General features: G+C 41.7%; 1 protein-coding gene across 4 annotated transcripts in view; it reads right to left on the reverse strand.

Moving 5' to 3' along the window:
- ptprub (protein tyrosine phosphatase receptor type Ub) overlaps positions 1-21,300 on the reverse strand; it is a 187,840-nt gene that overhangs the window by 31,728 nt on the left and 134,812 nt on the right. For 2 of the 4 annotated variants that reach the window (XM_074682955.1, XM_074682954.1), the window contains exons 9-17: positions 18,717-18,826; positions 15,769-15,970; positions 14,041-14,143; positions 13,675-13,948; positions 8,475-8,511; positions 5,043-5,181; positions 4,070-4,093; positions 3,681-3,835; positions 2,841-3,028 (exon numbers count right to left, since the gene is read on the reverse strand). In XM_074682955.1, the coding sequence (XP_074539056.1) occupies positions 2,841-3,028; positions 3,681-3,835; positions 4,070-4,093; positions 5,043-5,181; positions 8,475-8,511; positions 13,675-13,948; positions 14,041-14,143; positions 15,769-15,970; positions 18,717-18,826 (1,232 nt within the window). The remainder of the gene's footprint in view (positions 1-2,840; positions 3,029-3,680; positions 3,836-4,069; positions 4,094-5,042; positions 5,182-8,474; positions 8,512-13,674; positions 13,949-14,040; positions 14,144-15,768; positions 15,971-18,716; positions 18,827-21,300) is intronic. The other 2 variants (XM_074682957.1, XM_074682956.1) reach the window with 1 other exon arrangement.

Here is a 21,300-nt window from a genome sequence, read left to right on the forward strand (position 1 = left end):
ACATTGTGATTGGAAGGAGGTAATTTGGAGGTAACAGGGCATAGGAGCCAAGAGGTCTCCTTTCCCACAAGTCTTCCTTTGCACCCTTTCATCTTTCCTCTCTTTCCACTCAACCTCCTTCAACTCTCTTCTTTCCTACCCTGCAATCTTTAAGCTGTGGACAGGAGACTCACTAAGATAAAATACCATCAGAGACTTCTAACCTTACCAGGCCTGCCTCCATGACAGAGGTCTTCTTTGGGCCCAAATGAGGATGATTTATTCATACACAAAGCAACAGTGTGATCCAGATGCCTTTTTAACCCCACTAATTAATTTCAGTGGGTGGTGAAGAAGGTGCACGGATGGTGTCAGAGGAGGATTGATGGCCTCCCACACCACCCTGGCAAGAACCACTTTGACTAACATGGCCTTTCTAAGATAGCAGTTATCCACAAGGTGAAGTAATTAGACAAGATCCTTCTTACTTCAACTTGCAGCCAATAAAGGTAACTGAACTACTACATTTGAAGAAACCTCATCAATCTTTCTTCGATGGGGGAACACAGTTGCTACTACAGCAGCTACTAAAAGATTTAATGGAAGTTGTCTTTAAAATCCACCACCAGGACTAGACATTGGGACATGGCATAAGTATATTCTTCCATCGGCATCATTCACTTCCTCTTTAGAGTATAAAGACTCAGACATTCCAAGAGTCACACAAGCACTACCTAGAAGACAGAGAGTTTATCTTGCCTAGGATTTACAAGTTCCTCAAAGCAGACCTTTGGCCTCCAAACAATGCTGCCAATTAAGGTCTACCACTGCTGCTGAGGAAGGCCTTGGTGCTGACCTGCCTTCCTCCCTGGGGCACTAAGTAGCATTGTAACATCCACAACAACACTCACTTTATTAAAAACTACACCAGCAGCCCTTTTAACCTGCCAGTTTCTTCTGCTGTGTAAGCAGTACTAGGGTTTACCAGGCATAGAAATACCTCAAGAAACCTGGTGTACTGGACCTTCTGGTGAATAAAGAGCTACACACAGATCGTGGTTCTATCTTTGCCCAGGCCTTCCCCTTGGCAACATCCTCCAAGCAATAAATGAAAGAATCAGATCAAAGATACAAGAAGGAATCAAACATTTTCCCTTGTAGCTGTTTGCCTCTGTGCTGCAAGGAGAAAAACAAATTTAAAGTTTTCAAAAAAAAAATTTAAGCATGTGAAGGGAAGAAGGGATTGATGGATGGACTAGTCACTGGATAAACAGACAAATGGATTAATGGATTAATGAAATGATGGGCAAGTAAATAACGATGGGTAATGGTAAAAATTAATGGATGGACTCATAAGTAAATGGATGGATAAATAACTTAATGAAAGAACTGACGTGTGAAATGGTGGACATGTGGGTAGGTAAATGGATGGATGGATGGATGGATGGATGGATGGATGGATGGATGGATGGATGGATGGATGGATGGATGGATGGATGGATGGATGGATGGGTGGGTGGATGGATGGATGGATGGATGGATGAATGGATGGATGGATGGATGGATGGATGGATGGATGGATGGATGGATGGATGGATGGATGGATGGATGGATGGATGGATGAAACGAATAAAGGAATAAATGATGAATGGATGAATGTGTTACTTGATGAGGGGAATGGATGTATAAAACCAAGGATGTGTGAGTCAATGGAAATAAAATTGCATTGACATAAAATTAAGTAATAGATTATTTGATAAATGCATGTTTAAGTTAACATATTGATGGATGTATGGATAATTAAAAGAATGGATGAATGAATGTGGATGGACACATTAATTGACTGACAGATTGAGAAATAAGTAGGCTGGTGAATGGATGAGTAAATTTACAAATGTATGAATGCTGGCAGAGTAGATAGATAGATAGATAGATAGATAGATAGATAGATAGATAGATAGATAGATAGATAGATAGATAGATAGATAGATAGATAGATAGATAGATAGATAGATAGATAGATAGATAGATAGATAGATAGATAGATAGATAGATAGATAGATGGCTGAGTAGATGTATGAATGGACAGAAGAACTGTAGCTTTATGATAATAAGTCATGGGAGTGTTATTGTATTAGGTGTAAAACATAAAGAAGAGCACTTGTTAGTCAAACACAAAACCTTACGTTTTCTAAGACAACAATGACCTTGGACGGGCAGACAGATATGATTTATGTTCATCCATCTATGACTTTGTTTAAATGGAGCTTCTTAAGTGTTCTGCTTCTCTGGGAAGCTTTTGCTACAACAGGTCCCTCATGACACTTGTGTTTCCACAAATACGACACAGCATAGTATAGAAAACATACTTCACAGAGAGAGTGAGAAAACATGCAGGGAATATTTCTCTCCCCCTGAGCACTGAGATGTTACAACATCAGCAACAAGCCAAGTTCAGAAACAAGTAAAACCTTTGATATGTGACATAAAGATAAAGATAACTGAACCAGTTTCTCAATTTCAGCACGAAAACAAAAAAAAAGATGAGTGAGCCTTCAACTGTGACATTTGAGTGGTTATATCACTGCACTTTGAGTGTTCTTGCCTCTAGTTTTCTCACTCACTACTCTTTAACAACAGCAACAAAAATAAACATGCTGTTGATTTTACAGTACAGGTTGGTCGTTGAAGAATACAATCACCGTGTGAATGCTAACGTTTCTGCCACTTTGTTCTGCAGGATGCAGCTCAGAAATCTTGCTTATAAGAGTGCTTGACACTGGTTCGTTCTCATTTTTCGCTGCTAGAGGAAAGTGTAATAGCTGTCATTGTTGTCAGAGAGTGTTTAAGCGCCCTCTCACCTCGTACTCCTGTTTAAAGCCATAGCCCTCAGCGGTCTTCATCTGGTTGATGTGCTGGAGAAGGTCAGCCACTCGGACGGCAGGGTGAAGCTGCCCTGTGTGGTAAGGCGAGCCTTTACGTCCACACTGGTGCCTGGGGGAGCCTCCTAGCAGGCTGCTGGCCTCATTCACAGAACTGCGAGTGTCACCTGCAACCAAACAGGGACAAATTAGCTGGAGAAAAATCATGCAGAGGACTGAGAATAGGATAAGATATCAAATACGGTTTCTCACACTTTATTTTGGTACACACTCTGGTTCAAAATAAATTCCAGTAATGGCTGCTGATACTGACACATTCTGCACAGTAAATGTAAGAGTGGTGTCACTTTGATAAGGTTTGTCTGGGTAAAACATATTCATAGCAGATCTAACACAGATGTGACAGCAGCCCTGTCCCCGTTGACGAGTGAAGCAGACCAAGATGAGTACTAACTTTAGAGTAAACACATCTGTCTTTCCTCTCAGTGAGACTGACAATACAAGAGTGCGGATCAAGATGAAATGTAGTGACAAATCATTCCTTTTGATTCATTCAGATATATTACCTCACTTGTGTCTCTTTTTTCTGCCACATTGTGAGATTCAGTGCAGAGCTGAAGTAAGTCATCCTGTAGACTATTTTTCACACCGCATGATAACTATCTCCCAGTATGATTCAGATATTCATGGTGTGAATGAGTGACGGTCAACAAGATTACACAGTCAGCAGTGATATACGTCAAGTTTGAAATTGCATTGTGTAGTTGCAGGAATGTGTTCGCTGTGCTGTATGTGTGACTCTCAGTGCGTTTGTCTTACCGCGTGTGCCGCAGGTGTGTGCATCCATGAAGGAAAGAGCCATTCTTTCATCCTCCTGAAGAGTGCTCTGGTCTGTGAAACTGCGCTCCATGGAGCCCAAATGGCTCTTCTCCTGCCGGTAGGTAATGGGTGTCTTATTCATGTTCACTTGTTTCCTATTGGTGGATAAAGAAGGCGATGGAGAAGGTAGGTTTGCAGTGAAGGATGGGTTGTAATAGACGGACACAGACAGAAGAAGAAAAAGGAGTTTAATACAGAGAACAGTGTAGACACAGTCACAAACAAGGACCTACAGGTTCATGTTTTCCCTCCGAAAGTTGTGATTGAGAGCCAGAGCACAAGCATGTATACGATGGATCACAGAACGATGGAAAGGTAAAGTCACTTACGGGTAGTATGAGTAGTAGTCCCTTCTGGAAGAGTGCAGGAAAGTGTAAACGAAGAAATCAAGAGAGAGAAGAGATGTAAAATGAAGACAATGTCAGCTGAGCACAGAAAGCATTGATCACGGTGAAAATGAGACATTTCCTCAGAATGAGTTTGGCCATGCAGGCAGCCATATGAAACATGCAACGAAACAAGCAGAACAAAACTAAAAAGTGTAAAAGGAACAAGTTTCCTGTCTATCAGAAGTGTCTCTGTGTAACACTTCAAGGGCTGGACCATGAGGTTTCCTGTCACAGCAAATTTAGCAATCAATTCTCCAAGACAATCTTCATGGTGGCTTAGCAGCAGAACTACTGCTAATCTGCGTTGAAGGTGGAGACTCTTTAAATCAAGATTATTCAATATTAGCCTGGACGCTGTGTCAGCCGTTTAAAACTGATTGCAGGAGCCCTCAGTAGCTTTCCATTTGGCATTGCAGGATCTTTAGATAAAAATAAATCTTATTTAGCAGGTTAAGCCTTTTTTGAAACTCAGACATAGACTGCTAAACAGGTGCAGAGGGAGAGGTGTAGCCGGTCTCCTGTAGACCTGTGGGATCATTGGCTAATAATCTCTAAAAGCACACCTTTTCCCTCCCAATTAGCATCTCATTTAAGGGTCAGGCCTCTGCTCAGTGTGTGTAATTAAGTGGTTAATTGAATTCCATCCGCCTCTAATTAAATACTTCACACTCAGATAGCCTCCACAGATGAGACCTGTTTGGTCCCTCAAGTGCGTCATGAGGGAATGGAAACAATTCAGCTCTGGCTGTTGGTCCAGCTTCTCCCCAACACAAGCTTGACCTTTAGTAAAAGTTCAGCTAGCATAACAAGTGGCTACTGAACAAAACATAAAGAGGAAAACAATGTGGAAGTTACGGCGTGTTTGTGCGTAATGAGGCATGTTTGTGCTCATCCATTATCAGCAGAAGTTTACCCTTTTTTAATGATGATGATGACGGCACCCAGCAGGAGGATAAGGACGATCAGACCTCCGGCACACACCCCCAGAATCAGTCCCATCTCCTCGGAGTGTTGGGACACCTCCAGAGCCTTGCGGTGATCTTTGCACGCCGCTAGAAGCACACCACAAACACACATTAAACAGACAATGTAAGAACAAGGCAACAGGCATCGGCGGAGAAACGATCTACAGGCAAGCTTCAAAGCAAAGAGTGTAAAAATTGAAAGTTCACAGCCTTGAAAAACTCAGTCATGCCTTTAAAAAAAATCCTGTAGAGTTTTCACACCACGGTGCAGTCTATAGGTCTGTTGAAAGCCTTCCTGATTTCTATGGGCCTTCTCTCTGAGCTGCTATATTTATGTAAAGTGGCATTTTCAAATAGCTGAAGAAGATACACCAATAAAGAAGTGATTTCTCTAGCAATGCAAACGCAGCGTTTGAGTTGTCCGGCACAACAAACTGCAGTGCTTAGAGATACGCTCTGACCAACTTAATGATCGGCTGGCATTCAGAATGAAACTTAAGCTGTCTGAAAGGCTTTCAAAGAGCTGCTTTGGACTCGAAAGAAATGCATAATGATGTTTACAAAAAGGAGCTGAGAACACAAACAAACGATTGGCTTTAAATTGATGTATAAGAAGAAGCTACTTTCACAAAAGTTTGCAATAATCCAGCTTGAAGGAGGCTAATTTGCTGAAACCGATTAGTCTTATTCAATGAAAAAAAAAGCAGTGCAGCAGACGGTTCTCAAATCTGCTGCTAAACTCGAAGTTTTGAATGACACTGCGACAATAATCGGACGCCTTATGATATTCCAATATGACAATTTCTGCTACAGATTAAGCAGTAAAAGTCAGAGGGCCTTTCGCTCTCATAATGAATAAAATATTGCACTTTTCTGAGTCACATGTCGTCCAAACAGCCCTGCAGTATAATCTCAAGGTGCCCTGGTGTCTGTGAGCTGCTGGAGAGGTCGTTATCATAATAGCAGGGTATTCATTTCTCTGGCATAAAGCGTCATACTTATGTAAATGGTGCAGCCAGTGTTTCTTTGTCTTGTTGCAGGGGCCCACTGATCTACTTTTTCTCATGTGTGAATGTGTCAGGCTGTCCTCCAGGCCGTGACAGCCCTGAAAGTAGCCCTTCTGAGCCTGTTGGAACAGCACAACCTGTCTGCAGAGCGGCAGAAAGTCAGAGCAGGCCTGAGGATAGAGCGCAGGCTATCTCACAGGCTGCTGGGAAAAATCAGATCTGGGGCAGAGAGAAAAAAAAAACATGTTTGGGCCCAAATATCTTCAGCCATGAGCACTTTCTGGTGCTCAAAAAAAGTTCAAAATAAAGATAAAAGTATGACTTTATTTTCTCATTGCTGGGCAGGATTTTCTAATCAATGACGTTTGGCAATTCTGAATGGAGGAAATGAGTCATTGGCTTGATATCTCAAACTTACTCTGTCTCTTCAAAAACTCCTCTGAAAAGTGCTTTCAAGTTTCTCGCTCTACACAACATTTTGTTCCAGAAAGTGTGACATTTCTGTGTGGGCTGTTTGGAGTAGAGACACAACATCTGATACACTTATACTTTACTTTGCAGAAGTGGTAGGAGGGGGTTTAGTCAGGCTGAATCAGACATTATTCTCTGTTTGTTGTTCATGTACATGAGCATGAAAGGTATGTTTGTGTCTGTGATTGAACATGTGAGATTTCTTCCAGTCTCAAGGTGATTCATTCAAATAGGCATCCACAGACTCTGTTTATTCGATGCTTTGACTTCATTCAAATCTCATGAACATATGAAATACCCAGGTTTTTTATATTGGCTGAAAATGTTGATGAGGAGGAGGGAAATAAATTTTAGTGCTCTGACATTTTGGACAGATAAGGCAGTTTTGCCACATTTAGCCAGGAATTTTCTATTAAACCAAACACAAGCATGAAATAGATTTCCACATGAATCCATGCACCTGCCAGCTGCCCGATTCGGGAAATTGGCACTTAAAGGAGAAATGGAAGTCTATTGTAGTTCTGAGCCTGCCAGAGGATCCTTAATTAAACTGTCACCTGGAAGTTGAAATGTAATCTCCAGCTTTGTTATCCAAGCCAGAATCATTTGCCTCCACTTTGCTTGTGATGGGCTGCTTGATAATAACGGCTTAGGACCCGATGATGCAGGGACTATAATGTTGGTGGAGAGATCACAGGGATTGCAAACGAGGAGAGAGGAAAAAAAACCTCTGACCTGCCGCACCTTGAAATTGGAAATCACCCTGACAATGTCTTTGCTATCAATTTACCTCTCGGGCTCTCTCAGTCCCAGTTACAACATTCTGTGTGTGGATGATGTAATGCTTAGACCTTTATAAATCATTATGCTTCTTTCTCTTCCTCTTTTGTTACCTCTTTTTATCTCCAAGCATTATTCTACAGTTAATATCTTGCCTTTCTACTTATCAAAGTTAATCTATTTTGACTTTTAGAGCTCCATTGTGCATTTATTCTTTCCCTTTTTTTCTGCTTGGTACCAAAGAAAAAAGGCGAGCACAGTGGAAAACCCATTTCTAGGAGAAAGCATAATTAATCAATGCCCAGGCAGGTGTCTGTGTGTCTGTGCTGGGCAGATGGAGTGAGACGCTCAGCTAAAAAGGCTGGCCTTGCCTTTCGGCGTTATGCTTGAGGAGTGCCTCATTTTTTCCGTTTTTTAACTCACAAAAAGAGGCCTTCACTTAAAAAGAAAAGAACACCCCCGCCAAGACCGTTTTACTTGCAAGGCTCTGCTTACTGTTGCAGTGCTATGAGAAGTATGAATACACCAATCCACAATCTGACAGTGAACTATAGCAGAGGGGCTCTCCTGCCATAAGGACTCAGAGTCAATTTCCATGCCCTTTCCATGTGCCTTTGAATCGAGGAGCCGCAGAGGTGGGAGGGAGGGGGTGACAGGGCTTTTTCATTGTGATAGGCAAAGGTAGCTCCATCTGGAAGTTTTGATCTGGAGGACCCTTCTGGACCACGCTGAGGTCAAAGCCCTCAGATGTAGCCATCTATTGGGCTGCTGACGAGAACAAAGAGACTGCCTTTGATATACTGTGTCCCAGCGTCTGCCCCCAAACAAACAGGATGAAAGGCTGACCTCTAATCCCTCCCTGCTTGTTGCCCTTTTCTCAGAGGCCCACTGCTAAACAACCAGCATCAACCGTCAGAGGAAATTTGTCCAGATCTCCACCTTTGTACTTTACTGAGCGGTGAAGAAAAGCTGCATTATCGACCAAATTAAACAGTGCTGTTACATTAACATTCTTCATTTGTTGTGCTCCTACTTCAAGCAGACACACAGGAAGAATGCTGGGAAATCATTCGAGGTCACAGCTTTTGTTGGAGGAGAGAAAAAAAAATTCTGTTTACATACCTTTGCGAGCAATGCGGATGCAGTTTATTCTGGATTCCTGAAAGGGAAAGAAAACAGACATCAGAGGGGAGGGTGTCGCTTTGCACTCTGCATGAAAGGGATGTGAAAAAGTAGATAGGCATGACAACACTGAGTTCACTTCAAGTATTTACGAAAATGGCCACAGCAGGTCACAGCGCTCTAAATAAACATTGAAACATGCCTAGATGTCCTGATACACAGAAAGTCACATCTGGAAAAAGAAAGTCGTCTCCGCTACCCTCTGTTTCTATCACCTGATTAAATATTCAGATTTCTAATCATGAGTGAGCCACCTTATCCTAAAAAAAAGCCTCATTTGTTTTGACCCATAGCCAAGCTGCAGGATTTAGATCGAAAGGACAGTCTGCCACTAAGTTAGGAGTCTTGTTGAGGACACAGTATCTGAAATCAGAAAGCTATGGTGAAGTTTGAGGAGAAGGTTAGACCTTCTTGTTGGAGGAGAAAGATGTGAGTTGAAAGCAAGCCGGCATAATTAAGAGGAAGGTTTCAGACCAGTGCACCGCTATGAAAAGGAATTAATTTTATTCATATTTCAGCTGATGACATCTCACTGTTATGAAAAGGACCTTTGTCAAACAGGACTAATGAGATCCAGGACTGTAATCCAATTCCATCCTGCCACCTCTTGGAGGAGATGCATTATCAAATTAAGATTTACAGATGCTAATTCGGGCATTATGGGACAATTATGCAAATTAGCCTGTTCGGAAATGAGTAAAAAGTGCTTTCCTCAAACTCCAGTTAAATTGGTTTTGCTAAAATTGAAAATCCATTCCAAGCTGACAGACACTTTAACAAGCTCTTAACCCAATAGTTTGATCTGAAAACACAGAGCCAGACTGAAGACAAACATGTTGTCTGTCAGACAGACTGTCATTTCATTTCCATAAACCAACCGCACAAACTCAGAGAATGACAGAGCGTGTGTTTACCTTTTGCAAAAAGGTATTAAATTCTTTCAACCATGCTTCTGCTGTACTCTCCACGACAAAGCTTAAATTATGGATGGAACGCACATTATCCCCTTCAGAGCAACTCAGCCTTTTTAAAACGGAAATTTAATCATAGAGTCGTAGTTGTATCAGTGATACAACTTCAGCTTGCTAACACTTGGTAAAGAGAGCGTTTGACACTTAGCCCACCTGTGGCTTCTCTGTTAACCACTCATATGCAGATGTAATCGGAAAATTAGACATAAACAATAGGGCTGGGACGATATGCTTTTCTCCTGATCTAATTATGTTAACACCAGACTAAGTGAAAAAATTGAATGATGGTGATGATGTCTACAGACTATATCACGGCCCATATTATCCCAAAAAATGCACATTAGAGCAATTGATTGTGGCCAGTTGGCTAGATTATTCTATATCATTCAAAAAAAAAAGATAGTATATATCCTGCGCCTGGCTTGTGTTGAACATCTGTTTGGACAAAAGCTTCTGTTAAATGAAACTGTAGAACTGTGGACATAATGTCCGAGTCAGTTTCTAAGATTTACCCAGGGGATCTGATATCTCAACTTTTTTTCAACCCAGCTTATAAACAAAAATAAAATTAAGGACTTAAATTTAAAAAAAAAAATGAACAAATGTTGTGACTTAAAACCCTTTAACAAAAAATTCCAATACTATTATACGTCAGTTTTTTTCTCCCACCCCTAATGAACAATGAGTTACACTAGAAGAATCTCAAAAAATGTGAGGATATTTCATCCCTTTGGAATTTAGAAATTTATAGATACATTAACTGCCTTACTAATTCAACTGTGAGTATGATTTTCAGCTGTTTTAAAAACAGCTCAATCCTACACTTCACGTGCAGAAGAGCTATTTGTTTTGCAAGTCTTTGTTTTTTACTGAACGCAGTTGATTAGAACAGCTTCTCAGTATCTCTTTATTTTCATGAATAATCAATACTCACCTTGATTAAATTGCTTCCTACGTTACTTTCTACTTCACATGTCTCCTGAAATGCTGACTGCAGAATTTGAGCCAACTCAGTTATAAGAAATATTTTCCATCAAATTAACGCTGACTCATCTGAACCAGTCTCCATCACGGTGGTGGCATTTGAAATTGTTTCATCCGTTGAATCATTACAAGCTTTGGCAAATCAAAAAAGAGTACTGGTACATTCATTCACTGTGCATAGTTTAAAAAAAAGCCTCTTGTGAGTGATAGACATACAGTCTGTGACATGCACATGTTATTCATTGTGTGCCCGCTCAGCAGAAGAGTTAATTGGCACGCTCACTACCCTGCGACTCACATCACACGTCTGGCTGCACTGTGGAAGTCAAGCCAGAGGGGCTGCTGCTTCGTGGAAGTGCCAAATGCAAAACACAAGCATGCAACAAGAGGCTCCACGACACACACCCAAGGCTTTAAAGTGTGTCTGTGTGAATATGGGAAATGTAGGAAAAGACAAAAAGAATGATGCTAATGCTGACAAAGACACAGTGTGTATCCATGTTATTTCAAGTACCTCTGCAGACGAATCAATCAAAACAATTAGAGAGGCTTGACAGCCTCTCTGTGGATAATTAGCTCGGGTAAATGCCAAATATTATGGGTGTCTGGTGCTGTTTAAACAATTCCCACGGCTGCACTGTATTTCCTTTACAAAAACAGTCAATGTAAACACACACAGACCACACAACACACCTTATCTAATGCATGGAACTGTTAAAAGATAAAATAGGTGAGCTAGTTATTTTGTGTGTGTGTTATAATGAGGTGTTCAGAGCGATAACATCATCCATATCAACCTTGTCACCCATTGCATAGGCACAAACCGTAATCAGCATTTGTTCCCGCCAAATAAATATGTGACTGTTTTCTGATGTGTCTCTCTAAAGGGAGAACTGCTTTCACTGCCAGCCACCCTTTTAGACCAAGAGCAGGTACCGTTTTTTGTCTTCTTCCAAAATGAGTCGGCATAAGGTAATTATGTTTCCCTCGTCTGTACTCAGTCCAAAAAGCACGATGAAAAAGTCCCACAGTACATGCATAAGCTGAATGTATTCATGCTTCTGTGCAAAAGCACATTTACAATGCTAAAATTCTCTTTTTGGCTCACATGTCTGTGACAGAGTGAGCTGTGTGCTAAAATGTAAAATAAAGGCCTGAGAGGCATAATTGCACATGGAGAAAGCAGGAAGAAAAAAAAAAGTACAAAAGGAAAATAAAAAATATGCACCAAATACACTTTGCAAAACTGAACCCTCACAGAGCAGGAACGCTGCAGGAGCTGAACCCTCACATCTGCTTTGTGGTTTTAATAGACTTTCTCATTTACACTTAGATGTAACGGCAGTGAAAAGACTGTAAAATGTGAAAAAAATGATTCTATTATGTAAATAAAAACATTAACTGTGAGAAGAAGGCGTCCGTGCCACAATGTAACATTTGTCAGTTTGTTCGTGCCAAAGTTTCTGCTGTGTTATGTTTTTTTATTTTGTTTTTTTAAAACAATGAGCACTTTTGTGGCCACAGCTCTCATTTTTGCATAGATGGTGCACTAGTCATGTTGCGACACGCTGTCTGCATCCTGGTGTTGACTTCTTTTATGCTCAGAAACTCACTAACTCTAAGCTGGGTTGAATCTATTGAATCCTAAGTTTAAAAAAAGACTTTTTGTTCTTGAAAAAAAATGCTAACAAATAGCCTCAATTTGAGCCCTGAAAAATACTGATGTCTACTGCACATACGCTAAAGTAAGTCAGTACTCTCAGTTTTCTTCAAAAAGTTTTGTTAATCTTTGAATTCAAATCCTTACATTACAAATAATTAAATTCCTGTCCTTACACCACAGGACTGTTCCTTCAGGAAGCCCTGCAGCACTAACACAGGACTCCTGCTCAGCTTACAATAGGGACAGCCACTGTACTTCCAGGCAGAGGCATTGGGGGTTTCAACAACTCAGGGACTGTGCTGGCTGTGGGATTTGGCACTGTGCTCGACTCATTGTAGGTCATGGGTGCTGGCCCCCTGCCAGGCAAAACAAAACCTAATCCCATCCGCCGGTAAAGCCAGGCCTCCCCTATCTAATCCCGTGCTTAGTAGCCTGGTTGTGCAGAGTGCTCACACCGCAGTCCCTCTGTGTGTTTTTCCATTGGGCTGGAAAAAGATGCTGCTGGTGGGGATAAACCACCTAGCTTTGTTCATGTGACTTTAAATGGCATCATCGCAGCATAACCACCAACAGGACTGCTATCGTCAAACAGACCTGTGGCTCAGCTTGCAGGTATTTATTTGTCGAGTTGATGATCACAGAAGGCTGCGTTACCTACAGCAACATGTCTAAACTCTGTTGCCACAGTGTGTGGATATTGAAGCAGCAGCTTCCTACCTCTCATCATCTGCACCTGTGCCCAATTATCCCTAAGTAATTGCCTCACCCAGGTAGCAGCGCTTCCTGTAATGGAATTTGGAGAGGTAATGTGGTGTCCACTGGGTATGACTGGAGACCAGAGGGCTTTATGTGCTCAGTGAATCGGAAGGAAACAAAACATTGTGGAATAAAGTACTTCATTTACAAGGTTTTCAACATGGGTTTCATGAGGTTTTTTCACTATGTGGACATATAACAGCATTAAGCCCGATTACCTTGGACGGCCTGCATTTGCTAGTCTCCAGAGAATCTCATTTTTCAGAGAAAGTACAAGTATTTGGGCACAAGAGAGTAGATAAGGACAACTACAAAAGGACAAATTTATGAGTCACATGAAACTACAGAACAAAGAGGAGATAGTATAAGACGAATGAAGTGAAGTACGTTATTGACTCTGAGTAATTCCAGCTAATCACGGCTTTGCTAAAAGTAAGTAAAGCGTGCAACTAATTCCCTGCTTCAGACATGCTTTGTTTGCAAAGAATCAAAGTGGTTGGATACAAGCATACATCATTTACAAGTACTGCCAGCTCAATATGTTTTCATCCAACAAACCCTCAACCCACACAAATATGCTTTCAAGGGTTGTGAGCCCAGACAATGCCAACTGTCCTACAGCGTCAACTGCAGCATTAGTAAATACAGATACTAATTAACAGCTCTCATCACTGGCTCAGAATTAGTCTGAGCACTAATGTCTACATTAGTCAGTGTAGTGTTGCCAGATCTGCTGCACCGCTGGTGGGAATTTCAAATCACTCACCCCTCTGAAGTTGCTCATTGCTTGGAAGTAGACTAGGTAGCTTTTGCGAGGGTCCAGGGGGCTGTTCCAGTAGCCGTTGTACGTGTGATTATCACCCACAGTGAAGGGACTGGCCTCAGGGAGGCTGCTAGGCGGCAGCTCAGCTGTGTAGTAGTGCGGGGTGCCTCGAGCCTGCGCCTCACCGTGAGACATGGGCAGCGGGAAACACTCCTGAAGCCCCAGTTCCCTCTTTACTTTCTTCCCTGTCTCCTCCTCCACCACGACCTGGTACGTGCTGGACACAGAGGGGGATAAGAGCCTTTATTAACCACTTTTTGGTAGCAGAGAAAAAAGGACTCATATGCAGATTTGAAAGGATTTGCTAACCTGACGGGTGCCCCTCTGCCTTGGGCGGGGCGCAGCAAGACAGTAATGGTGCTCTCGGTTTCACTCAGTGGGGATGGCATGTCTCCATAATCAAAAGTGGGAGCTAAAACACACACTTTGTTGTCAGGCACATTGAAGGCGTAAGCTAATACACACACCCATGCATACAGTTCAATCTCCCAGATATCTCTAGGCTTCATCTTTGAGTGCTACATAAATAATGTTGTTATTACCGTGTTTTTCTCGTGGAGTTTTAATTTGGGCTATCTCAATGTAGTTCAAACTATTTCTGCCTCTTCCAGCTCACAAACATGTTCATCTCCTCAATATTTCACAAACTATTGGACCTCTGGGTGCCAACCCTTTCCCTGCATAAATGGCAAATCCTCTAATTCTCATATTCTGAATACTGTTTTGAATTTCCCTTGTAGTTTTCTCAAGTCTAATTAAAAGTCGTGGAAGTGAGGCTAAATTAAGTGGGCTTCCCATTTGAAAGGATTTGGCTGGAGTCGTGCCCCTCCTGGTGAGGACGTGCTGGCACATTTCTCTTTAATATTAGCTGTGGTTAGTTGTTAATCAGCGACGAGACCGAGGTGAATTATCAAATATCATAACTAACAGGGTTTGCTCATACAGTACCTTAAAAGAAAGGTGCTTACATCGTTAAGGAGAAACCTTGTGTGCATTTGTTGATATAAAGGTCTGTTGTGGTTTGCAGAACTAAAAGAAGGTTTGATGCCTGCTGCCAGACAGAGTTTCTTTGAGGGATGCTTGTGCATCAGCCACAGCAGTCAAGTCCACATGCCTCAGAGTGTGTGTGTGCATGCAAATGAGGAGATGTGTGTAGTTGGATAGTCTGTGGTGGATATTGCTCGGAGATGCTGACAGTAGTAGCTGTTGAAGGTGTTCAGTGTTTGCTAGCTGTCAGAGCAGATTTGAGAGACGCTCAGTGTAAGTGAATGTTCTGCACCGTGGGCCAGTGGAGGAGGTTGAGGATGATCTAGAAAGACTTTTGGACTCAATCTGTGGTCTGGCTCTGTGCCAATGCCCTTCCTGATGCACAGCCAGTAAGCAGTGATTGTGCACCAGATCTATAATTAAACAAAGCTGGCCTCCCCGTAAAGAGATAGGGGGCAGTAGCAGTGAGGGAGAGTAGATGAGTGAGTGGGACAGGGTGGGAGCGGCTGTGTTGTGGGTTCCTAAGAGGTGTAATCCCATCCCTTTACAGGCGCAAATGCATCATTAAAAGAAAATAGAAACACAAAGGCTGGATATCTATCGCCAGTAATAAGCTCTGAGACTCTCTGAGGTGACATTCGGGTCCCAAGAATGTACTGCATCTTTCTTAACACACAAAACGCAGCAGTGTCCCCTCTGTGGTGCTTCTCTGCTTCCTGCGACTTAATTTATGTCTCGAGGAGTGCAAGATGACAGTGTGTCAGGAGTTTGGAGAGGCAACAGAAAATAGCTCCTACACTGGGGGAGCAGTAGTTTTGCCTTAGAGAGGGAGAGGGGAGAAGATGCTGAGGTCAAAAGAGAGAGAAGTTGGATCCTAATTATAGCACTCAGTGGGTGAAGTCTGGTGCTGTACCTGCTGGTGATAGGCACTGATGGCTCAGAGAGAAGCTTCTCCACCATAAGGCTGCCTGTCCCCGTATCTTTTTAGACAGTTTTAGCTTTCACACTCTCCTAAGCACCAGATGCCTGTTCAGCGAGTGATGCTTATACCTGAAATGTTGGTTGTGATTTCGGTGAGAGCTGTCTGACCAAAGCCTTTCGCTGTCCGAGCTCGAACAGAGATCAGGTATGTTGTCCCAGGGTGGAGGTTTGAGAACATGTGGTAGGTCTCGTTCTTCAGCTTGGACACAGTTCTTCTCGGTCCGGGTACGTTGATGCCTGGATCTGATGACTCAATGCTCTGGTAACTGATCTGTTATGAGGAGAGAAAACAAAGCATGATGGTCAGAGGATTAGAGAATGAACTGGAGTCACCTTTGCACTGGTTTCATAATTCACTTTTGTGGCTACCAGATTTCACATGACTCATTTTGGAGTTTCATGTTGATTAGAGGAGGTTGTTAACTCGCAGCACAAATGGCTCCGTCATAATCAGGGATTTTCGTGTTTGATTGGTGCAATAAAGTTAGAAAGAAATGAATTTGCCTCTCTAAGTCAGTACGCTATTTTCTCATGAGAGTTTAAGGTTTTAGATGAAAAGGACTCGACTGGTATCGGCACTGTTAAGTCAAGGTGACAGCTGGTGCTGAGAGTTTTACAAAGTGAAGTAACAGAAGTTGTAAATGATTTTCTGTGACAGTAATGCTTCATGAAAGCCATGGACAGAAGATGGCTCTCAGTAAAAACTGAATTAAAGTGTTTAAATCAATATTGCCAAGTGATTAAAAGTTCAATTAACGTTCATTAACACTCCAAAATTGCTGTGCTTAAGTGTCCTTTAAAATGTGAAAGTAAGTTTTTCCGCGAGGTGATTTTCCTTGCCAGCACTGCACTCTCATGAGGATTTCCACTTGTGCTCTTGGGAATAGTAGAGAGCTAAATGAGTCGACCTTACTGCAATCAGACAAGGGTGAGCACGTGAGGATATACATAAGAGCTGCCAGAGATCCACTCTGTTAAAGGACTGAACACACACCCACAAGCTTTGACAAAAATTGCACACCACACACGCAGTGAAAACGCCACTCAAGCCAAAGCAAAGGCTTGGCTGATTATCATAAGAAGGGCTTAATGCGTGCTCATGCCTCCTTAGTGTGGAGATAGAATTATGGGCCATCCTGTTAACTAAACGCAGAAGGACCTCTGTGTTTCCTCCACAAAGACAGACATAAAAGATGTCCAACAGAGCACAGAGCTGGGAGGAGGGCTTGCAGGACAGCATGGCGGCTGATGGGCTCAGGCAGAGTGGTCAACGGTTTAATCTGAGAGAAATGAAGGGGATTTCTTCAGCTCTGTACACAGCTTTCTCCCTCAGCTGAGGGAGATCAACACACCGGAGAAAAAATCCTGTGCAGCTTTCACTTTATATGTCAAACCACAAATCCTGTTTAATAATATCCTTGAGAGGACACTGGAAGAGCGGCCACGGGAAGACGCCTCGAAAAGAAAGGTAAGACCACTGATGGTTTACCACAGGCAAATGGCAAACCATACATCCATAATCATTATCCTGTTAATAGTGAGGCCTGAGCACCGCAGTGGGTTATTCATTAATGATGCAGTGAATGGAACCAGCATTGCATGAGAGGTCATATGAATGAGGTCAGTGAAAGCAATCCCAGCATGCAGGCAAATGCATGGAGCATAAAACGCTTTAAAGAAAATATAAACTGGTTTCAAGTGATCATTTCATTGTCATGCCAACAATTGGAGCATTTTTCTCTGAATTTAAGGAAATATGCTCATGCAACAGAGAAGAGGTAAGTGGGCATAAAATAATCAAAAGAGAGGCACATAGCATTTCAAGGAAAACACGGTTTATTAAGTGATGCTTAATGTTGCTTTCGTATTGCTCTAATTGCTGCCATCTTCCGCAGATGGATTTCGCATAGTGGTGAAATGCAGATGTTCAGACCCAGATGTAATAAGTATTTGATAATTTTTTAGAGCAACGCCTTTATTGTCAGTTTTCATTTTCTTTACTGAAAAAAGAACCGTGTTTTAGGGAACGCTAAAGCCCATCCTCTATAATAACTTGGCATCAGTAGCTATCCAGATTTCTCCACATTTCAAGCAGCAATGATGGTAGAATTAGAGTCTGTATCTTCTCCAAAACTAAAACACAAAGTTAAAAGGAAGGATCAAAGCTAATTAGCGGATTTATCTGCACTAGCCAAAAGCTGCAAAGCTTAAGATAAAGTCTGGCTAGCTTACCGACTTTCTCTCACTACTTTAGCAAAATCTGCAAGACGCATGTTTTGTATTTTCTGATGGATCCAACCAGTCCCCTTCAAAATTAGTCCATTTTACAGCTTAAATCATTCAGGCCAAACCAAGCAACAGTCTACCTGATATGGGGCTATTATTACCTCTGCCAAGGAGGTTATGTTTTTGTGAGAGTTTGTTAGTTTGTCTGTGAACAACATTACTCAAAAAGTAACAAACAGATCTTGATGAAATTTTCAGGAAAATACGAGATAAGGAAGAACTGATTAAATGTTGGTGGCGATCCGGATCCAGGACATTTTTAAAGGATTCTTTATCATTGTGAGATAAAGCCGTTTTCACCATGTGTGTATATAGCTCCACGCTAAATGGTCAGATTGCTTTGCAAAACAATACAAGACAAGGTCACCATAATATCTGACAGATGTAAAAGTATGATCCAGATCCTGGCAATATTCTGGATACTAAGATCTGGATTATGAAATATGTACTGGTTCATCATCATTTTTAAACACTGTCAGGAAACAAATTATCGTACAAACCTGCAACTAACACCAAATTGTAGCAGACAGTCTGCTGAAAGGGAGTATAACATTAAAGTAGGACTAAAGTGTTGCGTGACAATCGGAATATGCTCGGTGAAGGACTGCGCTCTCTGAGTGTTTTTTTAGTGTTCGGACTGTAAAAAGCTAAGATGGCTGTTGCAGAAAAGCATAGCTAAGAAAGCAGAGAATCTTTCAAAAATTTGGTGTCCAGTGTCCTTACAGGCTTACCTCATATTGTGTAATGAGGCCATTTGGCTCAACAGGCTCCTCCCACTTCAGAAAGATCATGTCATCCAGTGGGGTGAAGGTTAGCGACTCTGGAGCAATGCCTCCAGGAACTACGAGAAAAAGTCAGAACAAACATTTGTCAGGAAAATGTTAAGCGCTAATCCCACAGTGAGCCTCCTGTTGAAATCACAGAAGTGAATGTCATACAGTCACAGCATCTCTGAACAAAGAGACAGCCAGAGAGCGACGGAGAGAAAACATCAGATAAGGATGCAGTTAATTTATGAACTCCAGTATCTTCTGTAACCACAACAGACGAGAGGAAGAAAAACTGTGAAGAATATTAAAACTTTTATCAATCTTCAGTGAGAGTTGAAAAATATTGATGCATTTGTCAGACTCTGGTAAACTATTTCTTTTACTGGCAGTGAGAGGACTGTGAATGCCGAAACATTCAGTATTAGAGTGTGTTAACAGATTTTTGGGCCATTCAGATACAGCCCCGCTCCCTATGGTCTGTGTGAGCGCCGCACAGAGAAAGACCGTTATGTGAGATTCAGGCCTGAGGCTAAAGCCAGCCAGCCAAACCGCTGAGTCGACTGTTATTTTTTGAATCGAGTTAGTATCGAGGACAGAGCTGCTTATTAAGGCCTTTGGAAGAAGCACTGATAATTGACGTGTACTGTGTATCTACAGCGTGTTTATCTTCAATAGAGAACTCTTAACTTCAACTTGCACACTCCCTATCTTTCTTTTTTCTCTATATATATCACCTTCTGAAAAATCGTGTTTGTTTTGATTTTTTTCACGGCAGAATTGATTTCTCCCTCAGCCCGCATGCAGACGATGTGCTCCAGCACAAAAGAAAAAGAGGAGATAAGACATAAGCGCAAAATCCTATCTTGGGGTTGCCAGAGTCTTAGATATAATGTTTTTCTTTTATGTTATTCTCCTCAGAAAATGAAAAGGATCTTTTGTAATGCTGATTCAGCCTCAGTCAGATGGTCACCCTCTCTTTTTGCTGTGGTTGAGGAAAACAAGGCAGATGGAAAAAGTGTTAAAAGTGTTTCATGAAAAAGTAAACTTTAACAAAACTTATTGATATGTGGATTGCACAGCTTAAACACTCTTATTTTGTATAACACCTAAAACCCTCTGAGGAAACATTACAGGATCAGCCTAAAGAGACACTGACACTGTGGTTATGAACGGTCTTTTAGGACTGGAGCCTCACTCTTCTAACTTTTACTTTTAGAGCGGTTAAGTCATTCTGGGTAGCCTTGTATATTTGAGACGTTAAACTCCTCTGAAACCACAAATCCAGAGCAAAGTTATCTGTGTAATTATAATTCAGGAAATGATCCCTATAATGCTGGCTTTCTGTGTATTGAGGACGGAGAAAATGAAATTCTTCGAAATTTTTGTGTCAACCGAGTATAGCCTGACATCTTTTAGCATACTGACACAGTTCACAGCAAGTATGAATCACATGGAGCTCTCAGATCCTCTGGGGGACAGGTTTGCATCCTGTCCCCTCAGTCAGAACTAGTTTTGGTTTTATGCTTCAAATATCTGAAACAAAGTCACAGGAAATATTAGGTCAGCTAAAATTTCCAGTTCTTGTAATCAAAGATTGGAGTCTCACCTGTTTACAGCTGCATGTTTTTAGATTATTTTAATCCAGGGATCTCAAACTCGTGTCCTGGAGGGCCTAGAGGCTACAGGTTTTCTTTCCAACCAAAAACTCCACCAGCTGATTTCACTGATTTGCCCCTGCTCTCTGCTTGAAGGTGAGGTCATCAGTGAAATCAGTTGGTGGAGTACTTGGTTGGAAAGAAAGCCTGCAGCCTCTTGGCCCTCCATGGCACAAGTTTGAGATAGCTGTCTTAAACTATTTTAATGACTCTTTATTGCACAACACTGCACTTTAACCTTTGTTTTAACCATTTAATTCATGTTTTCCAACAAAATAATGTAATCTAGTTTCTCTAAAGGCTCAAATACACCAGATGCGTCTGCCGTCTGTTTTCTGTTGACTGCTTTTGTCAACTCACACCGGCTGCATGTTCAATCCATAGAGTTATATGACTGACAGACAGCTGGAGTCACAGACCAAGGAGTTCCTGTGCTTCCCTCTCCATTGATAAGTCTCTCTTCATTCATATTGGGCTGTAAAACCTCAAGCCTGTTGACTCCTGGTCTGGCTCCACTCATTATGTCTGTTTGTTGTTGTAGTCAAGCTATACACACACTGATTTTGACACAGTTTGTTTTATTGTGAAAGTCTCTTGGTGTTTTTAAGTCATTTCTGGTCACGACTTCCTGTCCCGCTCAATCTTCCCTACGCTGAAAATATGAATCACATATTACCTGCTCCATTATGGACCAGCCACACTGACAGACTGCAACATAACGGACCCAGTGTAAGTTGACAAACTGACTTGAATGGAAAACTATTTGATCTGTTGCCGTGACGAAGGGGAGACGGACTGCAGACATATCTGGTGTATTTTAGCTGTAACAATAAAAATCACTTGTCTTATGCAGAATTCTTAAAGTGAAGTTTTGCATCTTGTTATTGCAT

The sequence above is a fragment of the Halichoeres trimaculatus genome, unplaced genomic scaffold, assembly GCF_033239565.1.
Source record: "Halichoeres trimaculatus isolate MK-OKI-2021-1 unplaced genomic scaffold, fHalTri1.1 fHalTri1_scaffold_12, whole genome shotgun sequence".
In the NCBI taxonomy this organism is placed as follows: domain Eukaryota; kingdom Metazoa; phylum Chordata; class Actinopteri; order Labriformes; family Labridae; genus Halichoeres; species Halichoeres trimaculatus.